Source organism: Lithobates pipiens, unplaced genomic scaffold (genome assembly GCF_037356315.1).
Source record: "Lithobates pipiens isolate NorthernLeopardFrog02 unplaced genomic scaffold, aLitPip1_a1.2 Scaffold_8, whole genome shotgun sequence".
Classification (NCBI taxonomy): Eukaryota; Metazoa; Chordata; class Amphibia; order Anura; family Ranidae; genus Lithobates; species Lithobates pipiens.
In genome coordinates this window covers 308,320,359-308,336,483 of record NW_027507903.1, presented here as the reverse complement: position 1 = coordinate 308,336,483, position 16,125 = coordinate 308,320,359, and the positions used below count along the sequence as shown (strand labels likewise).

The 16,125-nt window shown below is 42.1% G+C and overlaps 1 protein-coding gene across 1 annotated transcript in view; it reads left to right on the top strand.

Moving 5' to 3' along the window:
* The window catches only part of ARHGEF37 (Rho guanine nucleotide exchange factor 37), a 155,777-nt gene extending 141,972 nt beyond the window's left edge, over positions 1–13,805 (top strand). Inside the window, exon 15 of the mRNA XM_077472708.1 lies at positions 13,094–13,805. Coding sequence (XP_077328834.1) covers positions 13,094–13,312 — 219 coding nt within the window. The 3' untranslated portion in view covers positions 13,313–13,805. The remainder of the gene's footprint in view (positions 1–13,093) is intronic.
* Positions 13,806–16,125: the final 2,320 nt, after the last annotated feature.

Here is a 16,125-nt window from a genome sequence, read left to right as displayed (position 1 = left end):
AATATATACTTATTGGGATTTTTTTCCCCCCAAGACATATAGCAAAATGCAATTTGGCCAAAATTTATGAAGAAATTACATTTTTTTATTGGATATGATTTATAGCAGAAAGTAAAAAAATATTACTTTTTTGTTTCCAAAATTTCTAGTCTTTTTTTTTTTCTTATTGCAAAAAATGAAAAAAACTGTTGTGATCAAATACCACCAAAATAAAGCTCTATTTTTATTAAAAAAATATATATAAATTTTGTTTAGGTACAGCGTTGCACGACTGCGCAATTACCAGTAGCGCAGTGCTGAATATAAAAAAAAAAAAGCCTGGTCATGAAGGGGGTAAAATCTTCCAGAGCTGAAGTGGCTAGACTGTGTTTACTTTAAGATATACTTCAGTTACAAGCTCAGATGAGGAATGTGTCTTCCAGCTACTGCCTTTGAACAATACATATTTAATGAAAAGAACATAATGTACCTGCTATACAAGTTATAAAGAAGCTGAGTCATGCAAAGCTAGCTTGGTTATTTCTTCCTGTTTTCTTAATTTAAAGATGCTTCCAATGCTAAAGCTAGAGGCTGTGAAATGCCTGCCAACTGCTAGCAAAACACAAGATGTTTTTAAAGTTATTTAAAGTAGCCTATAGGACAGGTATGGTGTACATGATGCAATTAACAGGGTAATTGTAATGCCCAAGGTGCAGGTATCTACAGCAAACAATCAGAAGTTACCTCAACTGAATTAAAGTGTATATACAGCGGGGAAAAATAATAATTTGATCCCCTGCAAATTATTTACATTTTCCCACTTACAAAGAAATGAAGGATTTTAAATGATAGAGTCAGAATATCAACCAAAAATCCAGAAAAACACATGATACAAATGTTAGAAATTGAGTTGCAGTTCAGTGAGTAAAATAAGTATTTGATCCCCAAGCAAAACATGACTTAGTACTTGGTGGAGAAATGTTTCTTGTAGTTGGCCACCAGGTTTACAGATATCTCAGGAGGGATTTTGGTCCACTCTTCTCTTCTTTACAGATCTTCTCTAAATCCTTAAGGTTTCTTGGCTGTTGCTTGGCAATTCAAAGTTTTACCTCCCTCCATACATTTTCTATAGGATTAGGGGCTGGAGACTGACTAGGCCGCTCCATGACCTTAATGTGTTTCTTCTTGAGCCACTCATTTGTTGCCTTGGTGGTATGTTTTGGGTCGTTGTCATCCTGCCAGACTTATCCACCTTACCAACCACTCAGTGTCTGCCAACCCTCTCTGCCAATCCCTATACTGGCTCCCAATCACCCAGCAAATTAAATTCAAAATACTAACCACAACATACACAGCCATTCACAACTCTGCCCCGAGCTACATCACCAATCTTGTCTCCAAATATCACCCAAATCGTCCCCTCCGGTCTTCTCAAGACCTCCTACTCTCAAGCTCTCTCGTCTCCTCCTCCCATGCTCATCTCTGGAACTCACTACCTCCACTAGTCCGGCTATCCACTACTACCTTCTACTACTACTACTACTACTACTACTACTACCTTCAGGCGAACCCTGAAAACTCATCTATTCAGGGAAGCCTATCAAGTCTCCAACTAATCTCCTACCACTTCCATCAGCTCATTCCCGACAGTTATAACCTTTTGTACCACCTGCCCCACCCTATTAGATCGTAAGCTCTTCTGGGCCCTCTTAATCCTCTTGTATTTTATTGTATTGTAACTGTATTGTCTATATAAATCCTGAATAATAATAATAATCCTGGAAGACTCATCTTCAGTGTCCTGGCTGAGGGAAGAAGGTTCTCATCCAAGATTTTACAATACATGGCCCTGTCCATTGGCCCCTCAGTGCAGCAAAGTCAGCCTGTACTTTTAGCAGAGAAACAGCCCCAAAGCATGTTTCCACCTCCATGTTAGACTGTAGGCAGGGCAGCCATCAGAAATCGTGGGGCCCCTTAGACAGTTTGAGGCCTGGGCCCAACCCAGGCCTGACCACCAACATTTCCCAGAGCCCACCCACTGGCCATCCCACCGAATCCGCCCACTAGCTATCCCACCAAGTCCTTCAGTGCACATACTTTTATTTTAACACTCATACAATGTCATATATGAAAATGCACAATGTATTACAAGTCATTAGTGCTTTCAAGGTTTAACAGTAGGAAATTATATCTGCCAAAAAGAGACATCCAGATCCAGCAGCTGAATGCTCTCAGCCCCCCCCTCACATATTTATATATGACACACAGACATGTACATACACACATACACAGAGACCTACACACACATGTACACAAACACATACAGAGACATGTACACAGACACACACATGTACACATATACACACACATGTACACAGACACATACACACACACATATGTACACAGACACATACACACACATGTACACAGACACATACACACATATGTACACAGAGACATGTACACAGAGACATACACACTCATGTAAACAGAGACATACACACATATGTACACATAGACATGTACACAGAGACCTATTGAACACATACACACACACACACATGTACCCATTGATCACACACACACACACACACACACATGTACACAGACACATGTATCCATTGAACACACACATGTACACCCTCCCCCTTCACTTGTAGAACAGCCCTTACTTGTAAGGTGGTGTTCCTGGTCCAAGCTCTTGTGCAAATACGAGGAGTGCACATGCAGGTATTTGCCAGAGGTGGCAGCAAAGAGCCCAATGCAAACTCAGTGATACAGCTGCCGACTCAGATTCCCTCCAAAAGCCAGCGCAGCCATGGAGCTCCCATACACCCGTCCTTGCCTTCTCCCACCTGGCCGGGCCCGTCCAGACGCTCGGGCCCCTTACAGGTGTATGGGCTGTACCCCCCTGATGGCGGCCTTGACTGTAGGGATGGTGTTCTTAGGGTCATAGACAGCATTTTTCTTCCTTCAAAAATGGTGAGTCGAGTTAATGCCAAAGAGCTAAATTTTGGTCTCATCTGACCACAGCACTTTCTTGAAATCCTCTGAATGATTTAGATGTTCCTTGGCAAACTTCAGACAGGCCTGTACATGTGCCTTCTTGAGGAGGGGGACCTTGTGATCACTTTTTGGTGACTGTGGTCCTAACTGCCTTTCCGATTATTCAAGCTCCTCCTGTGTATTTCTGGGCTGATCCTTCACTTTTCTCATGATCATCCTTACCCCATGGGGCAAAATCTTGCATGGAGCTCCAGACTTAGGGCGATTAATGGTTATTTTGTATTTTTTCCATTTGCAAATAATTGCTCCAACAGTTGTCTCCTTCTCACCAAGCTTCTTGCTGATGGTCTTGTAGTCCATTCCAGTCTTGTGCAGGTCTACAATTTTGTCCCCGACATCCTTTGACAGCTCTTTGGTCTTGCCCATGATGGTGAGGTTTGAATGGAAGAAAGAGATTCTTTAGGTGTCTTTTATACACATAACGAGTTGTCGTTAGGAGCACCTTCTTAAATTGACAGGACTAATCTGTGTACCACATGAGCACATACTGTAGCCAGTTTGTGGGAGCCAGAATTATTGTTGGTTGGTAGAGGACCAAATACTTATTTTACTCACTGAACTGCAACTCAATTTATAACATTTGTATCGTGTGTTTATTTTTCTGGATTTGTGGTTGATATTCTGTCTCTATCATTTAAAATACACCTATGATAGCAATTATAGACCCTTCATTTCTTTGTAAGTGGGAAATCAGAAAATCTGCAGGGGATCAAATAATTATTTTTGCCACTGTTTACCCCAAACCTTTTTTTAAGGTTTGGCTTAAAGTGGTTGTAAACTCACAAAAAACAAAAAAAACCTGCAAGACAAAGGCATAATGAGCTAGTATAAGCTAATACTCACCTTAGATCGAAGCCCCCGCAGCGGTCCCAGCACACTGCTCTGCCTGGTGACATGTTATCACCTGGTAATAGCACATCAGCTGAAGCAACGGCATGAATGAGGCGTTGCTTTAGTGCGCATGTGCCGATGACGTTGGCACATGCTGATACAGGGGATATCTCCTAAACCGTGCAGGTTTAGGAGATATCCACAGTAGCTACATGTAAGCCTTATTATAGGCTTACATGTAGTGAAAAGTAGTTTGTAAGGCCCCTTTCACACTGGGGCGGTGCGGGCGTCGGCGGTAAAGCGCCGCTATTTTTAGTGGCGTTCTGCGGCCGCTGGCGGGGTGGTTTTAACCCTCGCTAGCGGCTAAAAAAGGGTTAAGACCGCTCGCAAAGCTGGAGTGAAAGGGGTCGGTTTTTTCAGGCGCTACACAGGCGCTATTTTTAGCGCTGTAGCACCTGAAAACCGCCTCAGTGTGAAAGGGGCCTAAGGGTTTACAACCACTTTAAGGAAATATTTTAATTTCAATAATGTGAAATCTGATTGGATGGTGTGGCGTATTGCACAATCAGCAGTGCTCCTTGCAATGACTTATTGAATGACCCTGGAAATATTGATTATGTCATTGGAGGCAGATAGCTAAATAAAAGGTTTGAGGCTGGATTCACACCTATGCAAATTGGATGCAGGTTTCTTTATTGCTTCCTGGTTCTGCTTGACTACTTTGGGACAATCTGAACAGGGGTGATGATGCTTGCTTCTTCATCGTCTAGTAAGCAGGCCAGAGGTGACAACAGGTGCTAAGTTGCTGAACCATGAAATAAGTGTGTCAACTGATTATCTGTGCAGCATTGCGTGTGCAAACCACAAGACTGGCTAAACAGAATTAGAGATCCTTAGGTAGGTAAAACAATAAACACACATGTATTTAAGCTTATTAACTATGTTTAGCTGTTTGACTGCTTTAAATTCATCAGTTATTTCCTGTCCTGCCTTGTACTGCTCAGACAAGAGTTCCAGCTTCATACAGTATCTCACAAAAGTGAGTACACCCCTCACATTTTTGTAAATATTTTATTATATCTTTTTTGGGACAACACTGAAGAAATGACACTTTGCTACAATATAAAGTGGTGAGTTTACAGCTCCCCCTCAAAATAACACACACAGCTATTAATGTCTAAACCACTGGCAACAAAAGTGAGTACACACCTAAGTGAAAATGTCCAAATTGGGCACAATAAGCCATTTTCCCTTCCGGTGTCACACGACTCATAAGCGTTACAAGGTCTCAGGTGCGAATGGTAAGCAGGTGTGTTAAGTTTGGTGTTATAGTTTTCATTTGCTCATACTGGTCACTGGAAGTTCAACATGGCAAAGAACTCTCTGAGGATCTAAAAAAAGAATTGTTGCTCTACACAAAAATGGCCTAGGCTATAAGAAGATTGAAGAAATTAAACTATACCGAAGGGAGAGGCATAGAAAAAGATGGCACATATACAGCCACAGAGATATAGTGTCTGAAAAATGATATTAATTAATTGTAACAAAATAGAAATGTATTGATTGTATGAATTAAGTGATCGATTACACAAGGTATAAAATCAATGAAAACGCCACCGTTCTTCATCTAATGACAACAATGTCAGTGGACAGACAGATACAGACAGACTGACAGACTAACAAACAATTAAGGGAACGTCTACACTGCACGTGCATAAATATATGGGCCATAAAAGTACTGTTTTTTGTATAAGCTGTGTGGCAGCACCAGACGTAGGGCCAGGCAGTCCTATTATGGAATGATGTAAAAGAGTAGGAACCTGCACAACTCAAAGTCATGAAAAATCATATGATTGAAAAATGATTGACAGGGTATGCTGTTGATGGCTGTTAGGGGTATACGGCAAGGCAGTATAGGCATACTGGGTTGAAGCAAATGAAAATCCATCTCATGAACACTGATATATGTTGAAATCCAAAGGACACAAGAGATGATTGCCAAGACTGAAACTGAGCTGCAGCATGGTGGCCAAGACCATACAGCGGTTTAACAGAACAGGTTCCACTCAGAACAGGCCTCGCCTTGGTCAACCAAGGAAGTTGAGTGCACGTGCTCAGCATCACATTCAGAGGTTGTCTTTGGTAAATTGACGTATGAGTGCTGCCAGCATTGCTGCAAAGGTTGAATGGATGGGGGGGGGGTCTGCCAGTCAGTGCTCAGACCATACGCTGCACACTGCATCAAATTGGACTGCATGGCTGTCGTCCCAGAAGGAAGCCTCTTCTAAAGATTATGCACAAGAAAGCCTGCAAACAGTTTGCTGAAGACAAGTAGACTAAGGACATGGATTTCTGGAACCATATCCTGTGGTCTGATGAGACCAAGATAAACGTATTTGGTTCAGATGGTGTCAAGCGTGTGTGGCGGCAACCAGGTGAGGAGTACAGAGACAAGTGTGTCTTGCCTACAGTCAAGCATGGTGGTGGGATTGTCATGGTCTGGGGCTGCATGAGTGCTGCCTGCACTGGGGAGCTACAGCTAATTGAGGGAACCATGAATGCCAACATGTACTGTAACATACTGAAGCAGAACATGATCCCCTCCCTTCGGAGACTGGGCCGCAGGGCAGTATTCCAACATGATAACGACCCCAAACACACCTCCAAGAAGACCACTGCATTGCTAAAGAAGCTGAGGGTAAAGGTGATGGACTGGCCAAGCATGTCACCAGACCTAAACCCTATTGAGCATCTGTGGGACATCCACAAACGTAAGGTGGAATAGCGCAAGGTATCTAACATGCACCAGGTCCATGATGTCATCATAGAGGAGTGGAAGAGGACCCCAGTGACAACCTGCGAAGCTCTGATGAACTCCATGTCCAAGAGGGTTAAGGCAGTGCTGGAAAATAATGGTGGCCACACAAAATATTGAAACTTTGGGCCCAATTTGGACATTTTCACTTAGGGGTGTACTAACTTTTGTTGCCAGCGGTTTAGACATTAATGACTGTATGTTGAGTTATTTTGAGGGGACAGCAAATTTACACTGTTATACAAGCTGTACACTCACTACTTTACATTGTAGCAAAGCGTAATTTCTTCACTGTTGTCACATGAAAACATATAATAAAATATTTACAAAAATGTGAGGGGTGTACTCACTTTTGTGAGATACTGTAGGTATGACGAAAAGATTGATATCATTATTTAGCTTTGTTAGCTCTGAAGCTTTTGGGCAGAATTGATACTTAAAAAAACCTTCTGATGTTACAACTCCTTTATCTTAATGCATAAACCTTCTGTGTGCAGCAGCCGCCCCTGCACCCCCTAATACTTACCTGAGCCCCATCTCTATCCAGCGATGTCTACGAGGGTCTCGGCCGTCCGAGACTCTCCTTCCTGAATGGCCAGTGGTGCCATTGGCTTCTGCTGCTGTCAATCAAAGTCAGTCAGCCAATAGGGAGAGGGGGGTGGGGCCAGGCCGCAGCTCCGTGTTTGAATGGAATTGGTCCCCAAGGAATTCCCTTAATTTGCAGGGATTCCCTCTCACTTCCTGTTGGAAGATGGCAAATAAAATTTGACAGAGGTTATAACCCTCCCTTAATTTATCTAAATGGGAAAAAAATAGGTTGTGCCTATAGTTTTACTTAAATCTGTAAGGTGAACCTACACTGGACCTCCTCCCCAGCCCCTGGTCCTGCTGTACTGGAGTCCTTTGATCCCCCACTGTCAGGCACCAGGTATGCTGCTTCACCAGTCTGGGGATTTGAAATTAAAATAGGATTCTCCTATCCGTACCTCTCAGAGTGTACGGACAAGAGGCATTATAATTGGTCTGCACCGTCACATGGATGGCGCTGACCAATCAGAATATGTCTGGCCTGTCCTATCAGCGCTGTGAAGAGAGGAGGGAAACTTAGGAGGGTTTTAAATCCCCAGACCAGTGAAGCGGTGTCCCAAGCGGCCACGCAATTGTCAGTTAAAGCGACGCAGTGCCAAATTGCAAAAAGTGCTCTGGTCAGGAAGGGGGTAAAATCTTCCAGTGCTGAAGCAGATAATTAATTCACATAAATCATATATAGCATGGCACTGTATTATTTAAAATTCTCTAAGTACCTAATTTCTGCAGCACTGTTGTATGGTCACATGATCTTTCCATGTTTTTTGGCATCTACAGGGAAAGATCTTGGGGGGGGGGGGGCTTCTATTACTCTGCTGATGTATGCTCTCTACAGTGTGAGTCTGTGTATGTACAGCCCTGATTGGTGCTTTGCCAGTCACATGATTTTAAAAAAAAACACACAGTTTCAGAAGAGCAATCCAAAATAAATAAATATCAAAAAACTGTTTTACAGCTCCCAATAAATCTTTATTGAACATCAAATACGTATTTTTTGTACATTAATATGGTGTTGGCGAAGTCAAAGATTATTGTGACTAGCTTTTATTTTGTTCAGACAACATCTGCATCCAAGGCTCTTTTTTTACTTTACAGGTATTAGCAATTACATTCAATATATTTAACATTGATTGATATTAAAACTAAACTTTTTTTGTGAACTTTTAGTGAATGTGATCAATCAGCAAACTATAACCTTGTCAGGAACCGTGAATCAGACAGAAGTACAATCAAATCACACTTGTTTATTAATAAAAATAAAAGGTAAATAGAAAAAAGCATAGTCAAGCATAGCCAGAGTCCTGTAGCCAGATCGGGTAGTCAGCCAGTCCAAAGCTCATTAACCGGATTGGGTAATCAGCCAGGCCTGAAGTCGGGGATCCAAGGAGAGTAACTGCAAGCAGGATAAGAAGCCAGGAGGGATGTCAGCAAGCAAGTCTTGAAACAAACAGCAGGAGATGGTTCCATGTGATGTGACCAACATGAAGGCAAAGGAGAAGTGAGCTGGAAGGCTTTAAATAGGCAGGTCAGACGAGCATCATGGGAAACAGCTGGTAACTGTGGAACGAGAAGAGAGTTGGCAATTAGCCGACAGCTGAGCAGCCAGCCCAGAGGAGGAAGGGCTAAGCCAGCCCTGTCAAACCTGCCCCCATAGCTATGGAAGGGAGAGGGAAAAGGAGAGGGTCAGAAGCTCGTGGGGATTTTACAAGGAGGCAGAAAAACACAGTAAGAAACTATTTTAGGAAAAACAAATTACAGGGCCATTAGGTAGTGTTATGGCCCGTACACACAATCTGAATATCGTACGAAAACAGTCATCCGAGGAAGGATTTACGATTTTCGGCCGTGTGTACAGTACTTTCGACAGCTGATCACGACCGTTCATCCGATCTTATTCGATCGGGCATTCACAAAAAATTTCGGTTAGTCAGGATAGTTGTCGTCCGAAAACTCAATACAAATATATTACAACACTTGACATCATTTTCGATTTTTTTTCTATCGTACGAGAATTTTCGTGACTTTATTTAGCTATTCAATTTCTACTTGCGACTATTAACCAAAAGCGGTCGTACGATATTTGGATTGTGTGAATGGACCATTAGACATGTGCAGAATGAAAAAACTTGTTTTTTTTTAATTCGTTATTTATATAAATTAATTTAGTTAAATTCGGTTAATTCGTTTTCAGAATTAGTTTCGTTTATTCGATTAGAATTTTCTGAATTTGGACGAATGTAACTCAATTCGATCGAATTTAATTTGTAAAATTGTAATTGATTTGAATTCAATTCAAATTCCATTCGAAATTTTATTTCTATTAAAATTATTCTAGTCTCTTTTCTCTATTCTATTCTTGTATTTTCTATTCTATTCAAATTTTATTTTCTTTGAAATTCAAATTCTGTAAGATAGTTATGTTCTATTTTATTCTATTCTTTTATTTTCTATTTTGTTCTGTTTTACTCTATTCTGTACTATTCTTTTAATTTCTATTCTGCTATTTTATATTCTATTCTATTATTTTCTTTATTATTCTATTATCTTTTCCTTTATTTTCTTATCTGAAATTCAAATTTGATTCGAAAACTATTTGAATCCCATTCAAATACTATTTCAAGTCGATTCAAAAACTATTTGAATTCATATTTCGTCCAAAATTGTAGTTTTTGCCCTTTTTCCTGATTTGTTTAAATTCATTACTATTGTAATTTGAAGATTCAGATACATCCAAATAAGAAAACATTTGTCAGAATTTTGATTTGAACAAAACCAACAGCACATGTCTAGTGGATGTGTATGGATTATATTAAAAAAAAAAAGCATATTTAGTATCACTTCAACCTCTTCCAGACTGCCCCACATACATTTACTGCAGCGGGCCGACCCTTGTACCTGTATGTGATTTCAATTGCTCGGTCTGAGGCACGTACTTGCGCCGCCGCCGACCAGCTCCCACTGTGGTTGGACACAACAGGTCCGACAGACTCAATGTCTGCCGGGACCTGCCGATTGTTCCCGAGGCAGACAGAATGGTGGCGTGCCTATGTAAACAAGGCAGATCACCGTTCTGTCAGAAGGCAAGATGGAGATCTAGTGTTTCTGCTAAGCAGGAACACAGATCTCTGTCTTCCCCCAGTCAAAGCACCCCTCCCCCACACAGTTAGCAAGCACTCCCAGGGGACACGTTTAACCCTTTGATCGCCCCTGATGTTAACTCCTACCCTGCAAGTGTCATTAGTACAATGTCAGTGCATTTTGTTAGCACTGATCACTGTATTGGTGTCCCTGGTCCCCAAAAAGAGTCACTTATTGTCAGATTTGTCTGCCACAATGTCGCAGTCCCACTAAAAATCTTTGATCGTGGCCATTACTAGTAAAATAAAAAATTCTATAAATATATCCCATAGTTGTAGATGCTGTAACTTTTGCGCAAACCAATCAATGTACACTTATTGGGATATTTTTTTACCAAAGACTTAGCAGAATACATATTGGCTTAAATTGATGGACAAATTAGATGTTTACATTTTTTATTGCGTGTGTTTTATAGCAGAAAGTAAAAAATTTTTTATATTTTTTTAAATAGTCTCTTTTTTTGTTTATAGCACAAGAAATAAAAAATGCAGGGGTGATCAAATGCCCCCAAAAGAAAGCACTATTTGTGGGAAAAAAAGGACATCAATTTTATTTGGGTACAGTGTTGCGTGACCGTGCAATTATTGGTTAAAGTAACGCAGTGCCATATTGCAAAAAATGGCTTGGTCTGGAAGGGGGGGTGGGGGGGGGTAAACCTTCCAGAGCTGAAGAGGTTAACAGGCACGGCCTGTGCTTTGTGGGCGCATGGGCGCCGCCCCATCCATGCGTCTGACCCCTTTCAGGACACCAGATGCATGGATTCCTAGGGCAGGGGCGGGAGGGTGTGGTACTTTTTGAAGCACCTGATTAGAGCCAGAGGCTCTAATAGGCTTCAAAATAGGGTTGGCTCAGGGCGCATGACTATAGTGAATGAATTTTCACTATTTTCACACTAACACTCCTCCCCACCAATCAGGGAGGCAGGTCGTCAGACCTGTTTCCCGACTGGCCAATGCGCCGGGGCATCCTATTGGATGTCTGACGCTTAGGAAGAGGTGGCACAGAGGACACAAGGACGGACATCCCTGCCGCCATGGCTGCTCTGATGGACCGTGGACTCACGACTGGTGGTAAGTCCACTTGTGTGGGGGTGCTATCAGAGAGCCACGAGTGGGGGGCATCAGAGCCGCGAACTGGGGAGAGCCATCAGAGCCGCCAGCAGGGAGGCTGTCAGAGCCACGAGTGGGGAGGGCTGTTAGAGCTGCGAGGGGGGTCGGTGGGCACAAGTGACTGCATATGATGGGCACAAGTGGCTGCATATGATGGGCACAAGTGGCTGAATATGATGTGCACAAGTGGCTGCATGTGATGGGCACAAGTGGCTGCATGTGATGGGCACAAGTGGCTGCATTTGATAAGCAAAAGTGGCTGCATATGATAAGCACAGGTGGCTGCATATGATAGGCACAAGTGGCTGCATATGATGGGCACAAGTGGCTGCATATGAGGGGCACACATGGCTGCATTTGATGGGCACACTGAGGCTGCATTTGATGGGCACAGTGAGGCAGCAATTGATGGAGGGGTCTCAGTATTTTTCACATTTGTGTGCGCACCCCCCCCCCAAAAAAAAAATTTGAGCACCAGCCACCACTGGTGGATAATATGTATTAACGTGAGAAGACTGGATGATACATCTGGCAGTTGCTTATTGATCAAATATGGGTGTGTCCATATTTAATCAATAACCTAATTTGTGGTCTCTGACTGCTTTGTTTACATTCTGCTGCCATGGCCAGATAGACTATTCACTATTTATTCAGCAAATTGTTGAACCACAAATGGATTTGGTTTTGGTTATACCCAAACCCAAAGCTCATCCCTAATTGTTAAAGGCATTTTGGAATCTTAGACAGTAAACAAGCTTTACACTTTCCTTTAGGCCGCATACACACGGGCGGACTGTCTGTCCAACTTAGTCCGCTGAAACACATTTCAGCGGACAGTCCGCTCGTGTGTGGGCTTCAGCTGACTTTTTTAGCGGACAGTCTGGCGGACTAAGTCTTTCGGAATTTCCGTAATATTGTCCGTCCAACTTTGGTTTCAGCGGACAGTCCGCTCGTGAGTAGGCAAGTTGGACGGACTAAGTATGGCGCATGCTCAGAAAGGATTTACACGGCCGAAGGTTGCATTGCAGTGTATTGGACGTCGTATTTCTAGTCCCGTCGTACATGCTGTACACGTCATCGCGCAAGCTTTCAGCGGACTGTCTGTTCATCGTGTGTGGTCAAGTCCGTTCATTCAAAAGTAGGACGGACTGTCTGTCGGATTGTCTGACGGACTTAGTTGGCCAGACTGTCTGCCCGTGTGTACGTGGCTTTAGGCTTCTTTTTTTATATATCTGCAGTAACAGAGTGTGTTTAGTTCACTGATAAAGCACAGCATGTGTTATTTGCTATCTACTCTAATGCTTTGGACATGCTGCATTTTTTAAATGAGAGAAATGAAAAGTGAACAGTCTTATAGGTATATTTATAGCTCTTACAACAAAACATTATAAAGTAGTAACAATTGTTCGCTAAATCAGAAATTAAAATTAGAATTTCCCTGTGTCAATACATATACACACACAAATGTGAAGGAAAATAAATCTATATATACATTTTTTTTTTGCCGTTTGTAAGTTGTCAAAGCCTAAAGTATGTAATAAAATGTGTAATATTTCTTTCCTTACAGATTGTTGCTGGATACTCATTTACAGCTCGTAGTAATTATGAGGTCAGCATTATGGCTGGAGAGCCTGTAACAGTTCTGGAGCCACATGACAAAGAAGGACGCCCGGAATGGAGCTTAGTGGAAGTGAGAGGACAAAGGGGCTACGTACCCTCTAGTTACCTAGTTAGAGTATCTGTGAATGCCAACAACCGCAGGCCATCGCTGGGTAATTACGCATAGATAAGCTAATGCTACTGTGAATCCTGGAAAAGAAGAGGAACACTTCTATAACTTCATCCCACCTTCCCAAACCATGGCTACTTGAATAGTGCTTACCATGACCCCTTTTTACTGTGAATTCATAAGCTCACCAAACTGCTGTATACAAATGTTTGAGCAGGAAAGTACCATGTATTTGACCGACAAGTAAAATCTTATCAGTGCAATGCTGGCATCTTTACCAGAATACACGAGAAACTTTAAACATGCCAACGAAGCAAGCTCCATTTGTTGCAGACTCCATGTATTTAAATAGCTGGACTTTGACCCGCACTGTATACTGCTACATAAAACGACTACATATTAACTCCTTAATGTGCTGATTTACCTAAACGGATTGGTCATAGGATTGTATAATGTGAGTTTGAAAGATTTTGCAATGTTGGTTTACATAATATTTATATTAATAAAGTAAAATGCGACTCCTAGTCCTCCATAGAGGATCATGACTGTATTCAGTTTGTTGGCTGTACATTTTTCTACACTCTAAATTAATTTGAAATCAGGTTTATTATAGGATGAAAGATAATAAAAATGTGTTACAAACAGTCATGGAAGAAGTACTTTCATAAGGTAGATTACCTATATTTAGTTTTTATAGCGAGGTAGCTTATAGCATGAGGTTTGAGTTCAGAGTAAGCAAGTTCGTTAGATTATTCTAATTAGCTGCCCAGTTTCTGATTGTGGTTTGTCTTTCCAAGGCCATTGTTCTCAAAAACCCTCCAACATTTTTAAATTAGTCAAAAGAGAAAGAAAGGTTTACAATATCTGTATAGTAGCTGAGGTTGAGAACTGACCTGAGAACAGGTTTGAAAGAAGGTGTTGGGGTGTGCATAATATGGGAATATAGCTGTATCCCTTCTTTTCACCAATCTTCTGTGCCAAGGACAGAATGATACATGTAGGATCAACCTTAAAGTGGATGTAATTAAGACTCATATCTGTAAGGCCCCTTTCACATTGGGTGTTTTTTAGGCGCTACAGCGCTAAAAATAGCGCCTGTGTAGCTCCTGAAATAACCGGCCCGCTATACCGCCGACGCCTGCACCACCCAAGTGTGAAAGGGGCCTTACAGCAGAGGATGTCATTTCATCTGTGCCCAGTCTGACCACAAAGAGTTAATTCAGCTCTGAGGAATCCTCTTATCTTTCTTCAGTAAGATAAAAACAGACAGAGAAATAGTTTCTTCCCCCTTGCTATGACAGGCAAGTGATTTCCTTATCTCATGCATGAGTGTGAGAGAGGCATTCTGTGTACTTAACACTCCCACCCTCCTTTCTTCTCCAGCTCCAGGATTGGCTGCTCCACACCTCAGCACAATTGGGCATGTTGAAGTCATGTGGTGACTTTCCTGGGATTTGACTGGATGTTAGTGATCATGGGGATAGTCCACAAGACCATCAGAAGTTCAGTGTAAGAAATTTCAATGCTTGGCCAAGGGAAGTATAGAGGTGGGCAGGGAGTCTACTGTCATCACGACTTCACCCACGAGCCCTGGACAACAGACCTGGCCACAGAATCCAGAGTATTGCAGCTAAAGAGGAGATATTTGACAGGTAAGGATACATGCAGGAGGCATGTATGTCCTTATAGATCAGCACTATGGAAGTAATTTAGAAACGATGAGAGTGGGTTTACATCCACTTTTTAAAGTGATATTAAAACCTTACTTTTTAATTTTATCTGCCACGTGGAATACTTACCATATATACTGCCTCTTTATGCTCAAAAGTCCTTCATCCTCCTGCTTCAGCCAGTTCCTAAAGCTCCTTTCCCTTGTCAGATCCTATGGAGTTACCCCTTCATGTGTGGTCCTGCCAAAAACTAGAGCTGAATGGATGTGTCAATACAAACACAAAGCCCGTGCAAGCCACTTCCCTCCTTCTGCCTCCAAGATAATTGGCTGTTGCTGTACTGTTCTTTGCAACCAGGAGACTTATTGGGTGCTTGGAAAGGAAGTTTAGCGAAGCTGCGCTGATGAACTGAGCTGGTAGCAGTGAATAGAAGAAACTGTAAGGACCCTTTCACACGGGCTCTCCGATCAGGCTTGCCTGTTAGTTTTTCAGGCAGACCTGATCTGACCCGCAAGTCTCCTCTATGGAGTTACAGATGTCAGCAGACCCCGCCGCCATCCAATCTGATCCTATCCACCAAAAACAGAAGGATGGTGAGAGGTAACATAGTGATATGAGGACAGAGCAATTTGACAGAAGTGTGTTACTGCTTCCCATTGGCCAGTCAGCTGGCTAAGCGCAGGGAGGTGACACCAGTGACATCCATAAATCTATTCTGTGATCCTATTTGAACTGTATATTTTCTTTTGGTGGATTCCAACTTCAGAAGGAATGAATCAAATGGAAAAGTTCTTATAGTACTGGTTTGAGGTCTGCCCTTTTTCTAATTGGTTAAAGCTACTTTCAAAGTGGGGCAGGCACCGGGCGGGCATCAGTGGTAAAGCGGCGCTATTTTTAGCGCCGCTTTACCGTTATTTCGGCCACTTTATGCCCTGCTAGAAGCCAAAAAAGGGTTAAAACCACCCGCAAATCGCCGCTGCAGCTGTACACATATTTCCATGTGGCTTACAACATCAACGTTTTTCTACTTATGAGTATACTTCATTAAAACGGAACATTCAAAAGGCTTCATCGTCTGTTTCCTCAACATGTGAGTTTATTCATCAAGTTAAACCTGAATCGATGCAAGGGATAACTAGATCACCAGGTTTTATAAGCCCTTTATGAAGCTGGAGATAAGCTTATGGCCTTGTAGTTGAG